Source organism: Paramormyrops kingsleyae, chromosome 24 (genome assembly GCF_048594095.1).
Source record: "Paramormyrops kingsleyae isolate MSU_618 chromosome 24, PKINGS_0.4, whole genome shotgun sequence".
NCBI classification, from domain to species: domain Eukaryota; kingdom Metazoa; phylum Chordata; class Actinopteri; order Osteoglossiformes; family Mormyridae; genus Paramormyrops; species Paramormyrops kingsleyae.
The window spans coordinates 24,750,961-24,773,065 of NC_132820.1; the positions used below are offsets into that span (position 1 = coordinate 24,750,961).

At 39.7% G+C, this 22,105-nt stretch overlaps 1 protein-coding gene and 1 long non-coding RNA gene across 3 annotated transcripts; both read right to left on the reverse strand.

Moving 5' to 3' along the window:
• Window positions 1-324: 324 nt before the first annotated feature.
• Window positions 325-3,956, reverse strand: LOC140582165 (uncharacterized). The gene is made up of 2 exons (XM_072706196.1): window positions 3,136-3,956; window positions 325-1,849 (listed from the first exon to the last, which is right to left on the reverse strand). Exons 1-2 carry the CDS (start codon window positions 3,245-3,247, stop codon window positions 897-899), a joined length of 1,065 nt encoding a protein of 354 aa, XP_072562297.1. The 5' UTR covers window positions 3,248-3,956; the 3' UTR covers window positions 325-896.
• Window positions 3,957-15,165: 11,209 nt separating this feature from the next.
• Window positions 15,166-21,994, reverse strand: LOC140582174 (uncharacterized). Of its 2 annotated transcripts, XR_011985095.1 has the most exons (12): window positions 21,365-21,994; window positions 21,121-21,149; window positions 20,708-20,859; window positions 20,280-20,423; window positions 19,337-19,483; window positions 19,096-19,256; window positions 18,826-18,962; window positions 18,596-18,689; window positions 17,806-18,136; window positions 17,521-17,692; window positions 17,258-17,385; window positions 15,166-17,155 (listed from the first exon to the last, which is right to left on the reverse strand). It is a non-coding gene; the product is annotated as an uncharacterized lncRNA (long non-coding RNA). The 2 variants fall into 2 exon arrangements; XR_011985094.1 differs by having other exon boundaries at window positions 21,121-21,993.
• Between the last annotated feature and the right edge of the window lie 111 nt (window positions 21,995-22,105).

Consider the following 22,105-nt stretch of genomic DNA (forward strand, 5'->3'; position numbering starts at 1 on the left):
AAAGAAACATGTACTTTATCAGTTTCACAAGTTTTCAAAGTAGAGTTGGATGGCACCTTTAACCTTAAAGGCCTGTATTTGCGGCAGAATGGTCATGCAATTTGGGTTTAACACCAAAATCATGTCCCTGTGCTTGCATCATTTAATGAATTGCCCCTCTATGTTTTTTGCATTGCACTTGAGAACTGAAGAAACCTTTAATTCAATGGCAAGTCCACTACAATTCTCTACATGTACATGAGTTTAACCAACCATTATATAAGCTAATCAAATTTTGTTTCAAACTTCACAATGTTTTAAATAACCACACAGACACAAACCAAATGCAAAATAATCCACATTTATTTATATCTTAGTCTTATCTTATTCTATGTTACCTTATGTTATACAAAATCTTATCTTAACCTTATCTTAACTTACTCTATATTAGTCTTATCTTATTCTATGTTACCTTACGTTATACAATCTTATCTTAACCTTATCTTAACTTACACTATATTAGTCTTATCTTATTCTATGTTACCTTATGTTATACAAAATCTTATCTTAACCTTATCTTAACTTACTCTATATTAGTCTTATCTTATTCTATGTTACCTTACGTTATACAATCTTATCTTAACCTTATCTTAACTTACACTATATTAGTCTTATCTTATTCTATGTTACCTTATGTTATACAAAATCTTATCTTAACCTTATCTTAACTTACTCTATATTAGTCTTATCTTATTCTATGTTACCTTATGTTATACAAAATCTTATTTTAACCTATATTAGTCTTATCTTATTCTAATCTTATGTCATACAAACTTAGGATAAGTTAAGGTTAAACTATCTTAATCTTATCTTATCCTAAGAACTTGTGAGATCTCTCACCTAATTATTTACAGGTTCTATGAAAAACTATTTACATCACACAGATAGCCCATCTCCACAGCCAACTCCAGGACCCCGGGGATGGCACTCAGCTGGTCCAGCGCATCATTAGGAAATATCACCTCAGCTTCATCAACCCAATTGTCAACATACGTGTAGTGAGCCTCTAGGTTTTGGTCCCTCCCCTGCTTGCAGATGGAAATTGCATTTAAAAACTCACTCCAAAACTGAATACACCAATGGTAAGTTAAGCACTTGGCCTCATAGGTCATTTTAGGGTAGTTGCTAAGATAATAGTTATGCAACTTATTGAATCTTTCCATTTTTTCAAAAACAACAGAAGGGGACATAAATGGGGGTGTCGGACCCGTAACCAGCTGAGATGAGGGGTGCGCTGGAACCTGATACGGAGGGGTGGGATGAACCATGGCCGGAGCTGAAGATGGATGTGGGGCTGGGCTTACATGTGAGACTACGTGTGGTGACGGAGGAGGAGAGTCTGTAAAAAAAGATGGAGATGGAGAGGAGACAAAAGAGGATGGGATGGGTGACGGAACTAAGAATGAAGTGGAGGAGAAGGCCGGTGAGCAGGGCTCAGGCTCAGGCTCTGACATAGATGGAGCGCGACACAGGATGGTTGCAACCTCATCGTCACTCTGGGTGAGATCCTCACACGGGATCTTCTCACCCACTTGGGTTGAGTCAAACGGGTTTCCCAATTTGCAGTTACTGAAGCGTACTAGATTCCGTAAATTTTTTGTAAATGGCCCCTTTTGTTTTTTACACCAATTTCTACGTCCTGACCGGCCTCCCGCCGTATTTCTACGGCGTCCTGAGCCCTGCTGACCCCTGCTGGTTGCCACCGGGGAGGGAGCAGACGAAGTGGCGGCAGACACGGTGATGGAGCTGGGTGCCGGCGGCCCAGTGCGGCATTTCCTCCGATGGCCTCCACCACTGGTGCTGGTTCGTCCTTTGGGGTTAAAAAGACAGGGGACAGCACATTTAAATAAAGTGAATCCTTATGTCACTCTACAACAAAACTACATCACATACATCACAGATATCACACTTGGCAGTCAGTATTGCACATTGAGAAAAATTCTGCCATCTTATTGGATACAGGAAACGCAAGCTTGGGAGACTTATGCGCTGGTCTTGAATCGGGCCGCCTGCGTTTCGACAGGGGAACTTGACTTATAAAAACACACCAGTTAGTGCACAGATTCCCTGATATGCAGAACAACAGCGAAAAACCACACTGGAAACTGATGTAACTTATGCATTATTACACCAATGTTGAAATGCTTTCCTCGCCCTAGTAGCATAAAAGCCAATCTAGTTTATTTATTTTTGTTTTGTTCAGGCTTTTTGACAAATGAAGGCCCTTTTTAGTAGGCCAGTGTCTAGTCAAAGGTGTAAACTTAAGAGGAAAATAAACTATTCTGACTGTGCCATTAATTCTCTTTTTTTCCCAGTTACTTTGGCAATATTGTCTTTTTATTCAATTTTGATAGTAATTTGAAATGTTGTAATTTAAATTAGATTTCCACAGCTAGTTCTGGCAATAGTTGAAGTTGTCATGAAAAATAATAATCCTGTACCATGCCTTGATCACTAACTGCTATTCTGCTACTGCTAACAGCATTGTAAGGAACTGTGGTTTTGATAGACATTTCACATAATTAAGTAATGATGTCTCAGCAACAACGTAAAAACCAAAGACCAAATTTTCTGGAGATGTTCATGACATTATTTGCTAGATTTATTTAAAAAATTGATCAATTTTGAAATACAGGTGTTTTGTTATTGAATTTTTAATACTTTAATAACCCATGGTAATTATTCGTATGGGGATGGCATATTATTTGTTCAACCTATAGAGCTGGACAATAGCTTTAAAACAATATGAGGACCATTTCTGTGCAGCTTATATTATGGTAAATATAGCCAGTCAAAAAAAAAAGAAGTTAAAACTTCATCCATCCACACATCACAGCGACAGATTTTATTGATTTCTGATTTCATTATACAATACAGCAGACATGCCGAAAAGAGCCCCGTATTTTTACTGCTTCATGGTAACAAATCACCGTTTGCCTAAAAGTCAACCGTTTTATTATCTAGTATCCTAAGACATGTAGTTCCAAAATAAGATAGTTATCACAGACTGCAAGATTCAACAAGACCAGCCAACCCTATTCTGACTTTCATTCTTCGAGTGCTGAGCTATTCTGGGCATCACTTTGCAGTCCTTACCATGGCTAACTGAACCGGGGATGTCTTCCGGAGCAATCCGGACACTGACTGCCCCATTTGGCAGGAGCCAGTCGATTCTCCAGAGGCACACAGTGGCGTTCAGGGCAGACATCTCGATCACGTCTTGTCTCTCGCTGGGAAGCTGCAAATCTGAGCTGCTTTGAATGTTCAAATCAAATTAACTCGAAGTGCAACTACAATTGTTATGATGCGGTTGCTATGGTACTGTGGCCAATTAGTGTCAGCGTGCTGCAAAGTCGTCAAACACGTTAACCAAATGACAACACACACGATGTACATTAACAAAAGCGCGGAAAAATAATAGGAGCACCGCAAATTTAGAAGACACGTTTAAAAAGAGAAAAGCGCTGCAGATCCGCTCACAACACAGTTGCTAAGTTTCCGGGTGACAAAGAAACCAATTGTGGCTGGGCTGTATATCGAATATGTTTACGCAATACAAATATATTATCAAAACAAGATGTAGAATGACACAATACAGGTCGTGTCTGTATAATTGAGATATATATATATATATATAAATAAAATTTGATCGTTTGTTAAAATTATTAGGTCGCTATTACAGTATTTGAATACAATTTCTTCCTGGTAGCAAGTAACGCGAGAGCTGCGGTCGTGACCTTCCACAGACTCCCAGAATTCATAGCGACAATTAAGCGACCCATTCAGTTAGTGGAAGATTTGATGGAGGGGAATGAGCGGGAGACGTTCTTATCTCACTTGTGGTTTTGATTTACAACTGAATATTTAGCACAGTTGGAAATTTTGGTGTAGTGCTAATATTCCTAAGAATCTAGGGATATGTCGATCGATACACTTATTGCGATGTTGTGTTTTACGTACAGGTATCGGTTTTAATTAATAGTTTTCATGGAAAGGTTCCCGCGGTGGTTTATTTTCTGCTCTGTCTGACCCCCGGACAGTTAGGCAGCAGGGCTGTAATTAATCTTCAGCCATTTCACTCTTCCACTGTAGCAACGTCAACTGAAGAATTATGAACAATGATGGAGGCACATTCGCAGCTGTTCCGAGCTTTCCAATGTTTCTCTGACTATGTTTTACTGGTTTCTTTGCTTCCAGTACCAGTATTTTATTCATCTTTGTTCTTCTTTAATGTTGGTGAATATTTCTTTTATTTCATATTGTATTTTACTTGTGGTTTTATCCTTAACAGGCTTGCTCCAAAGACATCTTATTGTATTTGCACAGTGACAGTAACGCTGTCTTATCTTGCAAGAGGAAGTAGAATAAGGCTGCACTGCTAACCTTAGCATTAGCAAACCTAGCAATGTTGGTAGTAACGCGTTACTGTAATTCCACTACTTTTGTCTGTAAGGAGTAATGTAACTAATTACCATTTCAAATTAAAAAACGCAAGGTACTGAAATTTCAACGGACTCGTTACCTTTGTCTTGCGTGAAAATATTAATGGATAAAGGCAGCATGTTCCCCTAATTTCCTGTTTATGATGTAACGCCATCCGACCTTACCGTGGCGCAATGAATGGGTGATATTATAGGTACGCTGATAGGTACAATTAGACAGTTGTATTTTCTGGCACTGTCACAGCAGCAACACTAAAGTAATATAACTACCATGCAGTTTGCTAAGTCACGAAGTTATCTTTTGTCATGTGATTATACCGTTACATACCTTAACGCAATTAAGATGTTTTCATGTGTTTCTAATGATACAATTACAACACTAGCCATGTAGAGGCATTAATCGGGAATTCATTTATAAAGGCTTCATGTGACCGAAAAAGATGCCAAACATTCATAGGTACGTATCTAAGAGGATTTTGGGATTTATAAAGAAAAACGTATGCTGAAAACAACTCGCACGTTTTGTGAACGAGGCTGAAGGGGATGCGGTTTCGACAGAATCCTGTAGAGGGCACTGTGTATGCTAAATTGAAGGCTCCAGGAATGTTGTCGGCATTTCATTTCATGGTCACACGGCCATCGGCTCTGAAATTAAACTGTTCTTTTAAATAGAATTGTTTAAATTTGCAAACTGAATTGTATGCTGTGTTTGAATGTTCAGATATCATTAGATATTTCACTGCATATTTTCCAACTTAATTGGTACTCTGTCACTAAGACGTACTACACAAACAAAGCATTTTCTGCCCAAGGTAAAGGCTTCTTATTCAGTTTCCCTACAGTGGATAACTGGGGTCCGTGGGATGTTTGGATGTTAGTGTCAGGGCATTCTGGTAGAATGTGACCATTGGCAACAATGGGCTGGACAGCTCTGTGCTCATCTTGTCTCATCTGGGACTCCCACCATCACTGCCACTGAGCATCTCCTCTACAAGCAAACACTGGGGTGCCACCAAGACCAGCAGGCTGCTGGTGGCTCTGGGATGCAACCACTACTGAGGCCAGATGAGGGAGCCACTAATGATGGCTTGAAGACATATCAGTGTCAGAATGACATGTTTGAGATAAATGTAGAACTACAGGATAAATTTACAGTTATACCGCCAGGTGTTTTCATAACAGCTCGCTTATAGTAACATTATCACTAGCATCCATTTCACTTGTTTGACGAGAGCGAACTGACAGACTTTTGTCTCTCATACGTTCCCTGTAATTATGCACTAAATAATGAATTGTCATGACCGTTATTTGATAATGTGTGTGGTTTTTATGTTGTCGTATGATAAAATCTTGTCGCCACGGTACTGACAGTAATTTTGTGTCACCAATTAGCTAGCATCGCTCACTTGGTAAGAGGCTGAAGCTAGGTTTGCCGCATAGCCTATGTGGCCATGGCTTGTAGTAAAATGGCACATGGGATAATGAATGGACATGATCGTTTTACATATTTGTGTGTATAGTTTTTTGTCATAACGTTAAAAAATCTTGTCAGTCCGTTTCTGACAAACTTGTGTTGATCAGTGACCTGAGCATCGCTCACATGGTAGACTATTATCTGTCTGAACAATTATAAATTGCACTGACCAGAAAAGCTTGAGTGTTGATAGCATCACAGGCAGAACCATAAATGATTTTTGGTAACATCTTTTTTTGTTTTAGTCATTTTTAAACACATTGACCATGCATTATAATGCATTCATGAAGCATTATAAACACGGCTATATTTCTAAAAGGGCATAACACATTGCCATGTTTATTATGCACTATGACTGCCTTATGAAGCTCTCATCTATAATGCACTATAGATACTTTTGTAATGCAGTAGAAAGCTGTATTATTCCGACCATCATAATGCATTATGAGGGCATCTACAGTATAGTGCATTCCAGATGAGAATAATGATTTATGGATTCATTATTATTAGTTATGAATGTGTTTATAAATTACTAAATCTACTCCGTCATCCCAACACACATGTAGGGCTTTGAGGTGCATGTGCGTCGCTGGGGGGCAGGGGAGGTATTCCTCCTCTGTCCTCCCGTGACCACCTGTGTCTCAATCACACATCACAAGCACCATGCCCTTCCCCTGTTTTAAAGCACTTTAGAACAACACACACCAACACCACATCTGAGTGGGCGGAGGGAAGCATGGGGTCTTTTCACACCCCCGTTCTCTGCTCGCCATCTGGAGCCGGGGGCTGAGAAGAATAGAATAGAATAGAATAGAATCTTTATTGTCATTGTAGCAATGAGACATTGTACAACGAAATTAAAGTGCAATTCTCCAGTGCACAACAATGGGTGTGGAGTAGTAGGGGCCCCCTGTGAAGCTCTTTTCTGTGTCCCGCTGTGCAGCTGGTGAACCATGCACAGAGACAGTAGACCATGATGCTCTCTACTGTGCAGCGGTAGAAGGACACCATCAGTTTCTCTGGGATGTTGTTCTTCCTATGAACCCTCAGGAAGTAGAGTCTTTTTTGGGCCTTCTTCACTACCTCTGCAGTATGTGTCCCCCAGGTCAGGTCCTCACTGATGGTGACTCCCAGGAAGCGGAAGTTTGAGACCCTCTCCACACAGTCCCCATTTATGATGAGTGGCTGGATGTTGTCTGCCTTTTTCCTGAAGTCCACGATGAGTTCCTTCGTCTTTGCTGTGTTGAGGAGCTAGTTGTTATTACTACACCATTCTGACAGTGTTTCCACCTCGTCCCTGTAGGCAGACTCATCTCCCCCCGAGATAAGCCCTATGACAGTGGTGTCGTCAGCGAACTTGACAATGTTGTTACTGTGGTGGACAGGAATGCAATCGTGGGTGTATAGGGTATAGAGCAGGGGGCTCAGCACACAGCCCTGTGGAGAGCCAGTGCTCATGCTGATGGGTGTGGAGTAGTAGGGGCCCACTCATAGGAAGTCCTATGTCTTTCAGTTTGGTTATCAGAGTGTGGGGGAGGATCGTATTGAACGCAGAGCTGAAATCTATGAAGAGCAGCCGTGCATAGCTTCCCTGCAGCTCCGGGTGAGACAAAACAGTATGGAGAACAGTGGTCACAGCGTCTTCCGTAGACCTGTTTGCTCTGTAGGCAAACTGGTGTGGGTCAAACATAGGAGGAATGAATGACATGATGTGGTTCCTGACTATCTGTAGCTTCTCAAAGCACTTCATAACCACGGGAGTCAGTGCAACTGGCCTGTAGTCATTAAGACTGGTGATGGTCTGTTTCTTGGCCAGAGGCACTATGATAGAGGATTTCAGGCAGAGCGGTACAGTGGACTGGGACAGAGACCGGTTGAATATCCTGGTGAAGACCCCAGCCAGTTGGTCTGCACAATCCTTCAGCACGCGTCCCAAGATGCCGTCGGGTCCAGCTGCCTTCCGTGGGTTGACAGTCTTCAGCGTGTGTCTCACCTCGTGCTCCCCTACTGTGAAGATGGGGTTATTGTTGGTTTCTGAATGGAGTCCGTCTGTCTCTGGGTGGTCCACCTCGAACCGGGCAAAGTAGTGATTGAGTTCCTCCACCAGCGCTAGATCACCCCCCACATCACCGGTACTGGTCCTATAGCTGGTCATATGCTGGACACCCATCCACACCTGCCTGCTGTTATTGCTGTCCAGATGTTCCTCAATCTTCCTCTTATAATCTGAGCTGGCCGTCCGGTTGGGGTCTGGGCTGGTGGGCTTCTCGGCTGCTGCGGGGTCCGGGGTGGTCTTCTTGTCCCCACGCCAGAGGAAAAAAAAGGGATCCATCTCCGAGGTCTGGTGGCGGATTGCCCCTCTGGGGGCGGTGGTGCCCGGATCTCGGAGTATAGAGTATATATGGGGAGTGTGAGTGTGTGTACGGCGTTCATTTCTGTGTGTCTTCATATTGGGCGAATGGGTGAACATTTGTTTATGTGTGCATGATGGTGGGAACGTATGCTTGTGTATGTGAGCGCCTGTTTGTCTTTACGCAGGTGTCAGGTTGGGTCTTAGACTCCACCTGAAATAACATCTCAGGCTCTATTGCCCCCCGCCACACTCCCTGCCGGTGGATGAGGCCCCAGCTGCCAATGTGTTGGTGGTTCTCGATGTGGGCTGGATGCTCTGGTGTGTGCTGGCTCACTCTCGGCGGTTGCCTGTCGGGGCCTGGTCCTTCCGGCTTGGTCGGGGCCCCGGCTGGGGGGTGGGAGGGCCCTTGGACCTCTGGGCCCGGGGTCCGGTCTGCCCTGGTGTGGCCGGCCGCCGGCGGGGCCTGCGTGCTCGCCGCCACGGCGCCCTGGGGCTCCTGCGATGTGGCTGCCGGATGGCCCCCCTCCGGAGCGCTCCTCTGCCCTTTTCTGGGTGGGGGCTGCAATTGTCCCTGCGGTGGTCCTCCTGGGGTTCCCGTGCCCTGGGGGGCCTCTGGATGTTTGGAGGCCCGGGTTGGCTTCATGTCCTGGGTGGGCGGGGCTGTGGCTCCCCACACACACTACTAGACATTTACATGGAGAAACCTTAGGAACACCAACGCGCTGACACACACAGGTGTGCACACAGGTGCTCACAGACACGTGCTCACGGACACACACTATCTTGACCGACTGTTGCTTCTGGGCATGTGTTGTAATGCTGGTTGTGTGTGCTGTTCAACAACATTTAACGTTTGATGGTCGTTGTGATTAGTACAGATGTTGTAGACTCACCTAAAGGATTATTAGGAACACCTGTTCAGTTTCTCATTAATGCAATTATCTAATCAACCAATCACATGGCAGTTGCTTCAATGCATTTAGGGGTGTGGTCCTGGTCAAGACAATCTCCTGAACTCCAAACTGAATGTCAGAATGGGAAAGAAAGGTGATTTAAGCAATTTTGAACGTGGCATGGTTGTTGGTGCCAGACGGGCCGGTCTGAGTATTTCACAATCTGCTCAGTTACTGGGATTTTCACGCACAACCATTTCTAGGGTTTACTGGAAAAATTGTTGCCTGGTGTGATGAGTCTCGATTTCTGTTGAGACATTCAATTGGTAGAGTCAGAATTTGGCACAAACAGAATGAGAACATGGATCCATCATGCCTTGTTACCACTGTGCAGGCTGGTGGTGGTGGTGTAATGGTGTGGGGGATGTTTTCTTGGCACACTTTAGGCCCCTTAGTGCCAATTGGGCATCGTTTAAATGCCACGGCCTACCTGAGCATTGTTTCTGACCATGTCCATCCCTTTATGACCACCATGTACCCATCCTCTGATGGCTACTTCCAGCAGGATAATGCATCATGTCACAAAGCTCGAATCATTTCAAATTGGTTTCTTGAACATGACAATGAGTTCACTGTACTAATATGGCCCCCACAGTCACCAGATCTCAACCCAATAGAGCATCTTTGGGATGTGGTGGAATGGGAGCTTCATGCCCTGAATGTGCATCCCACAAATCTCCATCAACTGCAAGATGCTATCCTATCAATATGGGCCAACATTTCTAAAGAATGCTTTCAGCACCTTGTTGAATCAATGGCACATAGAATTAAGGCAGTTCTGAAGGTGAAAGGGGGTCAAACACCGTATTAGTATGGTGTTCCTAATAATCCTTTAGGTGAGTGTATGTTGTCTTTCTCTTTTTAGCAGACATGGAAGCAGATTATCTGTTTTGTTTTTTTTCTTTTCTCCCTTTCTTTCCCCTCTCTCTCCCTCCCTCTCTTCCCCCCTTCTTCTCCTTTGTTCCCCCCCCCTTCTTTCGAGGAAGTAAATAAAAATAAAAAATAAATAAATAATAAAATAAATAAATAAATACAAATAAAGTAGTCCTCCGCAGAGGGGGGGTGGAGGAGGGAATATTTATTAAAAAAAAATAAAAAATAAAATAGAAAAAAATTACCATGCGAATGCGATCTGAATACGCGCTAATGCGGCTATTTAGAATGTGAATAGCGATCTTCGAGTGACAGCGGTACTACACACCCCCGATGCAGGTAAAACAAAGTAAGGTGACATGGTTTACTTTTTTGCCGATTTAACCTAATTTTTAAAAGTTTAATACTTCCGACAATGGACGTTTTGAAAAGAAGGCAGATTACGGATTTAGTCAGCGTTTTTTTCATGTTTCTATAATAAGATTTCAGCGAGTTATGAACTGAAATACGCGAGAAAGATACACGGCATTGCCGACGATGCCGTCGACTCCAGAGGGTTAGAGGTCTTAACTTTTTAATAGCATGCATATAAGGTGACATTTTAATTGTTTTATTGACCATATAATTGTAATTAGGTTTAAATGGTGTATAATTGTATTTGCTGGTCTTATTGCCCTTTTCCTATTTTATGGGTAATAGTTCCCCAGCAGGCATTTTCTGTTGTAAAGATGTTGTTACAACGTTGTCTCTCAACATTGAATAACCGTTATCAGAGTGTTGGTTTACATAATATTTCCATATTGATTCAATGTTGAGATTCAACTTTGTTTATACAACAAATGTAAACAGAATTAGTTAATGTAAACAGTGCAACAGTTAAGGCAGTAAATGATGTAAATAGTGCAGTACCACTAACACTGCCAAAAAAATGTAAATGTTCATGTTGGTTGTAGAAGAAGAATTAAGATTTAACATATGCTGTATCAAAGACACTTGGGTTTTTTCCTAACTGGAATTCATTTTGTGTTTTCCATCACCTCCTGCTCTGCACAGCAAATGTGCCAGTGTTAAATTAACACTGCATGGTGTCTATATGGGTCCACACCATTCAGTGTTACCTTTAACACTTTTCAGTGTGCAGTGACTGTTGTTTTTACAGTGTTAATATTTATGAACTCTTATAGTGTTCAATTTACAACCTAGAGTGTTAAGACAATGTGTCTCCACCTCTTCCCAGATTGCAAGCCCATAAGGGTGGCACACAGGTACAAAATGGGTGGCCCATATCTGCCCTATTTTAATGTCTCTCATTTGAGCTCATTTGGGCATTCAGCTGCTGTGTTTTACTAACCCACCATAATAAGAAAGACTCAGACCAACATAGCCTTTTATCTTTTTATGCAAGTTTCATTTCAGTTCAGCTCTTAATAACCAACAAACTGTGCTGAGAACCATCTGTGGTATAAAAGTGCGTGAAATATATGGCACCAAACACCGACTATGAAGCTAATCTGTGTTAGACTGCATAACATAGTTGTTTAGCAGGGCTGAAAGAAGGTGAGAGCTATCTTAATGACTGAAGGAGTGTATTTCGCTAAAACAGATACAATGGGTGGTGGCCTCATTGCTTTTAGACTACAACTTGCGATAGAGGAACAAATCAAATCACTTTGCTCATTTAATATTAAGACTTTCATTAAGCTTAATTTTTAGAAACCCACCACGATTGAGGATGGTATGGCACTGATATTAGTCTTTACCAAATTACCATATGTGTTTTTTTGTGTTGGTGTAAGCTGATTTGTCTGAGCAGTGTAGTTCTTATATATCTGCATCCCCAAAGAAATCTCAATTGACAAGGCACATAATGTCCAAATGATCTTCCTAGAGAGCCCAGGCTTAGAAAAGAAACAAAATGATTGGTTTTCTGTAGCATTTTTCACCCAGCCAATACCTTCTCTTGTTAAGCCATAGAGGCCAAACCACACAGCAAATTGTCCAGTGTTCATTTAACTCCACAAGTGTACATTTTACACTTCTATAGTGTATATATAGGTCCCACCAGTCTGGTGTTTAAGTAACACTTTCAAAAGTGTTGAATATATACCCCTTGACAGAGTATCTTGTTTTACACCATAAGTGTACAATATACTCTAGTGTACACTGTATTACTCTCTGCAACAGTGTATTATTTATTATTTTTGACACTGACAGGGTAAAGCGCTTACCACACAGGTTTATTCTAAAAATGTACAAAGATTAACTGTGCTTTTAGTACTATGGAATTAAAAACATTTGTAAATTTCCAAATGTTCACCATTTTGCATTTATTTTATATATATATATATATATATATATATATATATACAAAAACTAAATCACACAAACCCTTCAAACCAATTTGATTTATTTTCTCAAATTCAACCGGCCACAAACTCATGTTTTGTTTACAAACACAATTAGTACAGCGTGCATAAAAACAGTGTAACAGCATTAAAATAATAAATTTAAATTTGTATGACTGTATGAATTTTAACCACTTGTGCAATTTCATATTACTGAACAATATCATACACACTTAAATGTGTATTGTATTAAAATGTTAAAAGTATAACTACAAAGGAACAGACAGATTCAATGAGCACAAAAGTATAGTGTAGTATAGTATAGTATTCCTGTTGCTTTATAGTAACAGGAATATCATCTTTCAATTCTGAACAAACAAGAAGTCCTGAGCGGTATTCTGTCCCAAAACAAGAAATCCAAGAAAGTATTAACAAAACAGTCAATGTCAAGTTGCAGTTTTAAAAGAACAAATCATTTATATTTGTATGACTATGAATTTCAGTCATTTGTGCAATTTCATATTACTGAAAAACAACATACACACTTAAACATGTATTGAACTCAAAGACCTGAGCACAAAAGCACTCTGGAAAAAGCTCTAAAAAGTGCTTTATAGTAAAACATGTAACGGAACAATATAAAGGTCATTTTGCTGAAATCCATACGTTGTTTGAAGGTCAAAAGGCTTAAAGAAATGCAAGGTTTTGTCATGATTCTGGGCGGTTCGGGCACGGGAGCGAGGCATGGTGCAGGCACAAAAAAAGGGCGGACGACCCACTGGCGGCTCCAGGAACACAAAAACGGGGTTTATTAAACAAAACTGAAAACACTATAAACACAACTAAACCAAAAAGACCACAAGGGGTCAAAAACAGAAAGGGGACAAAACAAGACTAAATAACAAAAACCGAATACACGCAGAACACTGAAAATATCAAAACCATCAACCAACGACAATCATAGACATAGACAATGAACCACTCGGGAACTGAACACAGGCAGGAACTAAAATACTAATGGGTAACGGGACTAACACGGGGCAGGTGAGGCTGATTAACAAAGACTAGGGAAACAGGACACAGGTGAAACCAATTAACTCAAAGACACTGAAAACAGGGAAACTAAGAACTAACCAAGGAAACAAACTAACACTGGGGAATTACAGAACAGGTAAAGACACAAGCAGGGGCACCAGGAACAAAACCAATAACCAAATACAAAATCAGACACAAGAAACTCAAATGAAACACTAGGGAGCAAAATACAAAAACAGGAGGTGGGATTCAAACATAGGACAGAAGGGTACTCAGGACAGAAGGGTAAACAGACAGCACATGCTTAATACATTGAGCCACGAGACCAGACAAGTGAGAGGGGAGAAACAAGGACTGACGTATGGACGGGATGACCAGCACCACCTGCTGGTCAAACGGGGAAGGGGCACAGAAGGACCACAGCGGGAGGCCGACCCTGACAGGTTTCAACATTTAAAAGGGAAACTTTCCTGCAAAGCCCCTCATGGACTTGAAATGAGTGAAGATGTTCAACAAAACATACGGTTTCAAAATCAGAAGTCAACAAAAAATGCTGACCATTGAATTCAATTAAGTCTGTAATTTTACTGAAGACAGGAATATCATCTTTCAATTCTGAACAAACAAGAAGTCCTGAGCGGTATTTTGTCCCAAAACAAGAAATCCAAGAAAGAGTATTAACAAAACAGTCAATGTCAAGTTGCAGTTTTTCTGCAATCAGTTCACAATCCAGCAAGTTAGAAAGCTGAACGCTTGTTACAGGTCCACACTCTATACTCTTGAAAGGCTGAGATTCCCAGTGGTATGCGATAGCCATTTGATGTTTAAGTGCTAATGACTTCGTAATGTTTTTGAAATTCTTTACACTTTTTTTAAAAAAGCGATGCTTTGCTTCGTAACGCATCCCCCAAACATGAACAAGCGGGCCTATCTTCCTGATGCATCGGGGATAATGGATCATGAAGTGATGCTTGGGAATAAGATTCCTTGGATAGAGTTCTTTGAACAGCGTGTGGTGTTCACAGATCAAATGTTTCAGATAAACAGTCATTCCATTCGAGATGACTGGAGAAAACACAATATTTATTATCTGCAGTAGAAGCAGCAGTAATCTCCAGTGCTTATTTCCTACTTCAACCAGATCTCCAAAAATCAGTGGCAGATTTCTAATGAGGCAAAATGTCTGGATGGCATTGAGACCCAACCCAGTCCCAGCTTGTTCAAACTTAACCATGGTAGGTCGGTTTTTACATTCAACATAACCATAGTTAAATGAGTAAATTCTGTTGCTCGCAGACTGTAAGGATACAACATTGCTCTCCGACAGATAATCAAAAAGCAATTTCATCTCTAACTGTGCTACTCCCTCTAGTAAATCGTGCATGATATCCATGGCATAGTTTTCAGAAATATTAACACTAGAAAGACTGACTGGGTCAATTGACCCAAATCAAACAAAATCACTGCTATTTCTCATTGAAGTTCTTGCTACAAAAATCTGAAAAAATCTGACTTTTATTTTTTTATCATTCTTGAACAGAACATGGTAACACAAATGAAGTTGCTGGTGAAATTAGTATTTTACAGCAGTATATACCTAGAAAGACTGACTGGGTCAATTGACGTAATGTCATGCAAATTAATTAGATAACCAAGTCATAATAACAATAACATAATAGTCATAACACCATCACCGACAGGGCAACTTGAGAGAAGAGTCAGCTGTCAAGTCACGGTCGCTTGTAAACGCAACAAAACTGTCACTACCTGTGACACGTGCAAGCGTCCTGTTTGCGGCAAATGCTTGGCCAAAATATGCATGAGCTGTCAAACGAAAGCTAACTGAAGCTAACTTTTTTCAGATTTTTGTAGCAAGAACTTCAATGAGAAATAGCAGTGATTTTGTTTGATTTGGGTCAATTGACCCAGTCAGTCTTTCTAGTGTTAAAATACTCCAACTCGTTAAGTAAACATGTTCTTTTGACACCAAATGATGACTGTAAACCATCATCAGTAAGGAGGCTTTGACAGTGCTCAGCATGTAAAACTCTGTCACGCAGTGTGATGTCCGGATGATCGTCAAAGAAAATGGTCTGAGAAGAAAGCTTATCAATTAGACAAAACCTGCAAAAATAGTTTGCGCTAAATGACTGTACAAACCCAAAGAGTGTGTGCACTCCTAAATTATAACCAGTTACTTGAGCTATTGTTCCACGTATTGGTTCTTCAGAGAGTGGCAACTTAATTCCAGAACTCTCAAGAATTTTAATATCACACACAATAGGCTCCAGAATTGCATTAAAGCCATACCACTTGAGATCTTGTGTGTGAAAAAGTGCCAAGAGATGAATATTCATTAGGGCAGAGTTGACCTTAGGAGACATGTTTCTCAAAACAAAATACATACTCCCAACCTTATGAATGCCATGTTTGGATCCCAGAGGATTTGAGGTTTCAAAGTCATCATAAAAAAGTTGTATTTGAAGAGACTTCTTTTCTTTGGAAAAAAGGGAATGCTCTTTAAAATAGCTACCATCACAAAACTCTCTTAAAATTTCCCTCTCCTCACTTGGCTGTACAAAATGTTTATGGATTTCTTCATTTCGGAACATGAAACTTAACGTCTGCAATACAGGAACATATACGAATTTATCAGTGACTGGCACTTGATCATATGTACCTGTAGTTGTATTTCGCCTAGTGTCATATCTCTGTCCTAAAGGTATTTCAATTGGTTCTACAACACCCTAAGTCTCAAAGAAATACTTTTTCCATTTTGTTTCTGTTGTGAACTTAGAGAAGGGATTCTCAAGACAGTCAAAATATTCTTCAATAGCTTTCCTATGTTCATCAGTTTCAATCAAGTTAACAACATCCTCTTTAATGTTTGAGTGCAATTCATACACAAGTTCCTCCATATTTTCAGCCACTGATGTAACAACATTGGTGGGTACTCCACTACTCTGCAGTTTTGCAATTAGAGATGCACACATTTCTTGGGTTCGCAATGTTCTCTCATGGCCACTTGTGCTTGGTTTTTCTGAAACTGTGCGGGAGGGCTGCATTAAAGAGGGTCTAGAGGGAGGTTCTAATGAATGCATGTCAGAGCTTTTACTCTTGTGTCTACTTTGGATGTGTTTTCTGAAGCCGGAGAATGTAACAAATCTTTGACAACACCCATCCTGATCGCATACCAACTGTGACTTTCTGCCAGGAAAAATAGCATGAGTAAGCTTGAGATGGCGAATTAACTCTGTTACTGTATCAGAAATCAACTTGCAAATAAAGCACCTGAACATGTTTTAAAGATGACTGTGTAACAACGCTTAATTAAGAAACTTGGCTCGAAGATCTCTGACTCGTGGGCTTTCACGGGTAATGCCTACATCAATGTTGTAAATCGTGGTCTGAAGAAAGGTAAATATATTGTGCAAAGCGGCATCATATGAAATGCCAAACACATAATGAACTTTGAAAAGTTCGTCAAAGGCTGAGAGAGAGGACTTAGCCATGCAGGGGATGAGCCACTTATCCACAGCAATGTAGTAGTCATGGATGCTACTCTTCGAAGTGCCAACTGCCAAGATGTAGGGCTGTGTTGTCTGTGTTGATCCAAGGACTTCTTCAAAACTGCAACAGGACTGAAAACAGAAAAAAGAGTCACATTTAAATTAATGTACATCTAGATGTTAAACATTCTAGGCATGACATGCAGTTCTACATAAAATTAAGAGTAAGCATACCTTATGAAATCTTACTACGCGATCCAAAGCTTCACGAACACTGATCTTGACAAACTTCTTATTTCCGCTAGAAGGTGGTGGCAGGAGATAGACCAGCAGTAACAGGGAAGACATATCACAGTCCCAGTCTAAATTCAAAAAAGAAAAAAGCAAACCATAACAAATCTATATAAGCATATATACCAATATACATAAGTTATTTTATATACACATAAAATGATTATCATTACTCTTGATTAGCATACATAATGAACTGTCTGTACCTTCTTGACAGGTGTTGCAGTTTTCTGCAGACTGAATCAGACAACTCAAAAGTGGTGACTGAGTGAGGTTTTTGGCTTCTTGAATTACTTTTTGCTTCAGAGTACAGTCCCACTTCTCCAGAAGTTTAGATGCAGTCTCCACTCCAAACAGTAACTCAAAGTCTTGAAGCACCTAAAGTTGTATACAGTTAAAAGCAAGAAAATAATTAGTTACATTACAGAGTGTTGCAGCTAAATAGTCCATTCAATTTTGAACAACAACAACCTATTGTGTGCAACACTTACAAGTCCTTTTGTGTCAAGAAACCTTGGAAATAAGGAAAGAACAGATGATGATTTTTCAGGATCTTGGATCATTTTCTGGCGATACTGGAAGGTAGATTTCATTTTTGCAGTAACTTGTTCTGGATCTGAGCAATGTTTCAAAAATGAAATGGCTTCTTGACAGCGATCTCCTTCTAGCTGCTTTTCTGTTGGGGAAGACTCTTTCGGTTCGAGGACCCCTCCTCTCACATTTATCATCAGAAGTGGTTCTGCTGCAGCGGTTGTTACGTTGAACTGTCTTCAGTCTCCAGGCTATATATCCTGAGTTACCTTCTGCATCATAGAAGTGTTCCTACAATGTAAACAATAAATGTAAAAATTACAGCACTTACATGAAAGACAGTTTTACGTTGATAAATGAAATATATAAACAGACCTAAAAGTAGTGATAATTATATGGTAGGGGTGGAGCCGAACCCGAATACGGTATTCGGAAAGGCACAAATAACGTGTTTTTTACGAATACTTATTTCAAACAAACATCAACCAATATTGCATATCCATAATTATTATAATGGATATAATTAAAGAATACATACACTATAATGTAAATTAGAAGTCTAATGCAAAAAACTGAATTTTTATGCCTATTTTGAATTTTACTCAAATACAAATACAAATACAAATAGTTTTCCCCCCTCAACAAATACAAATACAGATACAAATACCGGCTGCTTTGCACATCCCTATTATATGGCATGCTAATAATAACAACATGCATCCCTACTAAAAAGTAAATTAGAGAACTCACGTAGCCTTTTCTGGAAAAGGGATCTTTGAGAGAGGGAAACAGAGTCACAATCCCAACTGCATATTTAACTCTGATCTCCTTAGGTGGAATACTCCTAAGTAAACAAAAAAAAGCTACATTGTTCTATTTAGTCATTAAGTGTGCTTAACTGAGTAGTTAGAATGGTTATTCACACACTGTATAATCAAATTATTTAAACAGAGTAAAGGGAACAACATTCTTTACCCTACCCATATTTATCGATCATGTCTCCAACTAATGCGTTCACAAGAATCCGTCTTGTGGAATCTGTGATTTTCCCAGTTGTTTTGTATTCCTGCAATATCTTCTCCCCCGCAGGCTATTTTTCTAAAACACTTTTCACAAGCTTAAAAACAAACAAAAAAAAAATAAATTGTAAAATCATCTAACAAAACAACATTCACATTTTAGTAGGATTGCGACGAGCCTGCAACAAGTTCATCAGCAAGTGGCACATATATAGCAAAAGCACATATTACCTCCTTAGCTTCTTGCAAATGGTCATCAGAACGAGTTCTTTTAGGTGGGAAGAAAGGACCATCACTGTCTGATGGCTGTGTGTCTGACGATGATGCAACTGAATGAAGTGATGGTGCATCTGTCTCATTTGAAGATGGATAGCTTGTGTGTGCAGGAGAGTCTTAAAATCAAATAGAAATTTAGAACAAAAGCATATATACACATTTACACACATATACATATAATTACATCTTTTCATACCTGTTACAGCCACAGCATCAATTACCATCCAAAGAGTGTCAGGCTTCTGCTCAATAATGTCAGCAAAAACATCTTCATCTACTTCTGTTCCAGTCTCGTCAGCTAAAAAAACCTTATGATCTGTGGAGATGTCAAACTTCTGCTTGACTGGAAAGACAAAATGGAAATTACGGAACAGAAATAGGTGAACAGGAAAAAAGATTTAAATAAAAGATCTCATCCATCATGCAAAAATCATGCATTCTTAACCATTTCCCTCAAATTCACTGATTTTGATTTTGAAGTTGACAATTTACAGCAATTGACAAAAAATCCCTGAATCTGATCTGGGGAAGTTACCTTTTTAGTAACCTAACCTATCCACGTATAAGAGGTGAAAAAGAAATAATTAATATAGAATAAAAAAATCAATGTTTCTGCTTTTACATTATAATTGTTCTTTCATTTTATATTTACAAAAGAAAATATCCTTGAGCATCAAAGTGGGGGAAAGACTTGTTATTAACAATGGAATGCATATAAACCATATTACAATTATTAGCCAGATATCACCATTGAGGAGCACTTACCATCCTTGATTACAGAATCATAAGACGATCCAGTAAGCTTTATGTACTTTTTGTGATGTTGGTACTGCACTTTTAACAGCATAATGTTGATGTTTTGCTTAAAAAAACATGTTTAAAAAAGCATTCCTACATTAAAATAGGCATATAAATTAAAAAAAGGTGTGGAACACGGTCTTTGTATCAGAAATTAACTAATGCTTAGGGGTGTAACGGTACACAAAATTTATGGTTCGTTTTGTACCCATTTTAAAACGTAAAATTGATTGTCTTTTAAAATTTAAATTAGTAAAAATCAACAGTTCACATATATTCAATATGAAACACTATAAATCATTTTATTTATCAAAACAAACAATCAGGAGTGTAAGTCTTACCTGTGGCTTTATCTTGCATTGATTTGCGAAAAGACCATAACTGTCCTTCAAGCGCGCTGTTTCAAACGACCAACAACATGACGACTGCAATGCCCCGTATGTAAAGTAAGCACCGAACCAGTGTAGATGTTCGCGCCAAAGTTTCTATGCAAATTGAAATTATTCGATTAAAAAACAGCCTACGGCCATATATGAAATTCAGTTTTCACTAACAATTAACAGTTACAAAACGTACAAAATAACTTACTAAAATGCAGAATGTTTTAAACAGCTTTAACATTCAGGCACCCTGCTTCAGAAATAGGTATCCTCTATAATAACTTTTGAACAACTTTACTTTTACACACTAACCACATATAACTTACTCAAATTATAAAAATAGATTGGCCGTCATTTAAAACAAACATAATCAGAATTGTAAGCCTTACCTGTGTTTTTATCTTGTATTGAACAGAGAAAAGACCATAACTGTGTGCTTCAAGCTCGGTTCTCCTTTCTTTCAAACGACCAACATGACGACGGAAATGTCCCGTATGTAAAATAAGCACCGAATCAGTGTAGATGTTCGCGCCCAAAATTCCTATAAAATTGAATTAATCCGATCAAAAAATAAAGCCGTATAGTTACAATAAATAATGCAGTTCTAATGTTTCGAAATGTCCGATTTCACTAAAACTAATGTTACAAGATAGGCCTATATAGCCTGCCAGTGACTCACTAAAGCTAGTTTACGTTGCGTCTCATGGAAATAAAACATATTAAAATGAACTCTGCGTATCAATTAAATGTATGTATAGTTGTATTAAAACAACATGTTAAAAGTGAATATTCTTAATCTTACCTTTGTGTTTTGCTTTCGATCGCAGGACTCTACCGAAAGAGACGCCATTATTTTCACAGTCAAATGCGGACTGCATTGCCTCAATTGCTCAAAAGTTCCCGTATGTACAATTAACACTGGACAGGTGTTTGGAAGCGCAACACCAAAATATTACACCACTTGGGGGCATCATTTCACACAAGCTGGTGTTTATTACAGTAAATGTACACTTTTATTTTAACACTTCAACACCATAAGGCCTTACACTGAAATTTTAACACCACCGAATTTGCTGTGCATCCCTCCTGGTCCCTGGCTGGCACGCAGGAGCCATTTCTGGGGTTTTTGTTCTTGCCTTATTCATCACAATCGCGGTGGATTTAAAAAAAAAAAATCTATTAAATCAACAACAGTACTGTGTCATGCTATGCAAATATACATCCAGCACCACTGGTCTACTGCGGAGGAGGTGGTACCAGGAGCTGCACAAAAAAAGAGTATCACAACTTTCCTGACACCTTTCTACATATGTTAATCATCCAAGGGAAGGACTGGCAATCAAACATATCCCCACGCCATTAAAATATAGACTACTCCGGAGAGATACCCTATACTTCTGCAAGAGTCTTTTCTCTGACTCAACAGCAAGATGCTATAAGACCACAGCTCTCTATTCTTCAAGATCAATCACAAGATCATTGGCCTCACAAATAACAAATCAATGAATGAACATTAATAACTTTTACTTTAGATGTTGGTCAACTTCATGATTGCCTATGCTTACCTTTTGGATTGCCTGTGCCTAGGATCCACCTCTTCGACAGCTTCCAAGTGTTTGCAAAACCAGAGCAGCGCTCAAGCGGGAGACCGTTGGAGAATGCAGGAAGTGCGCATGCGCGAAGGCGGTTCGGCGGTCAGTCCAAACCGAGAGATTACAGCATTTAAAAAAAATATACCTCCAAAATATTAATAAATGTTTGCAGAGTGCTACCAGAATGATTTTTTC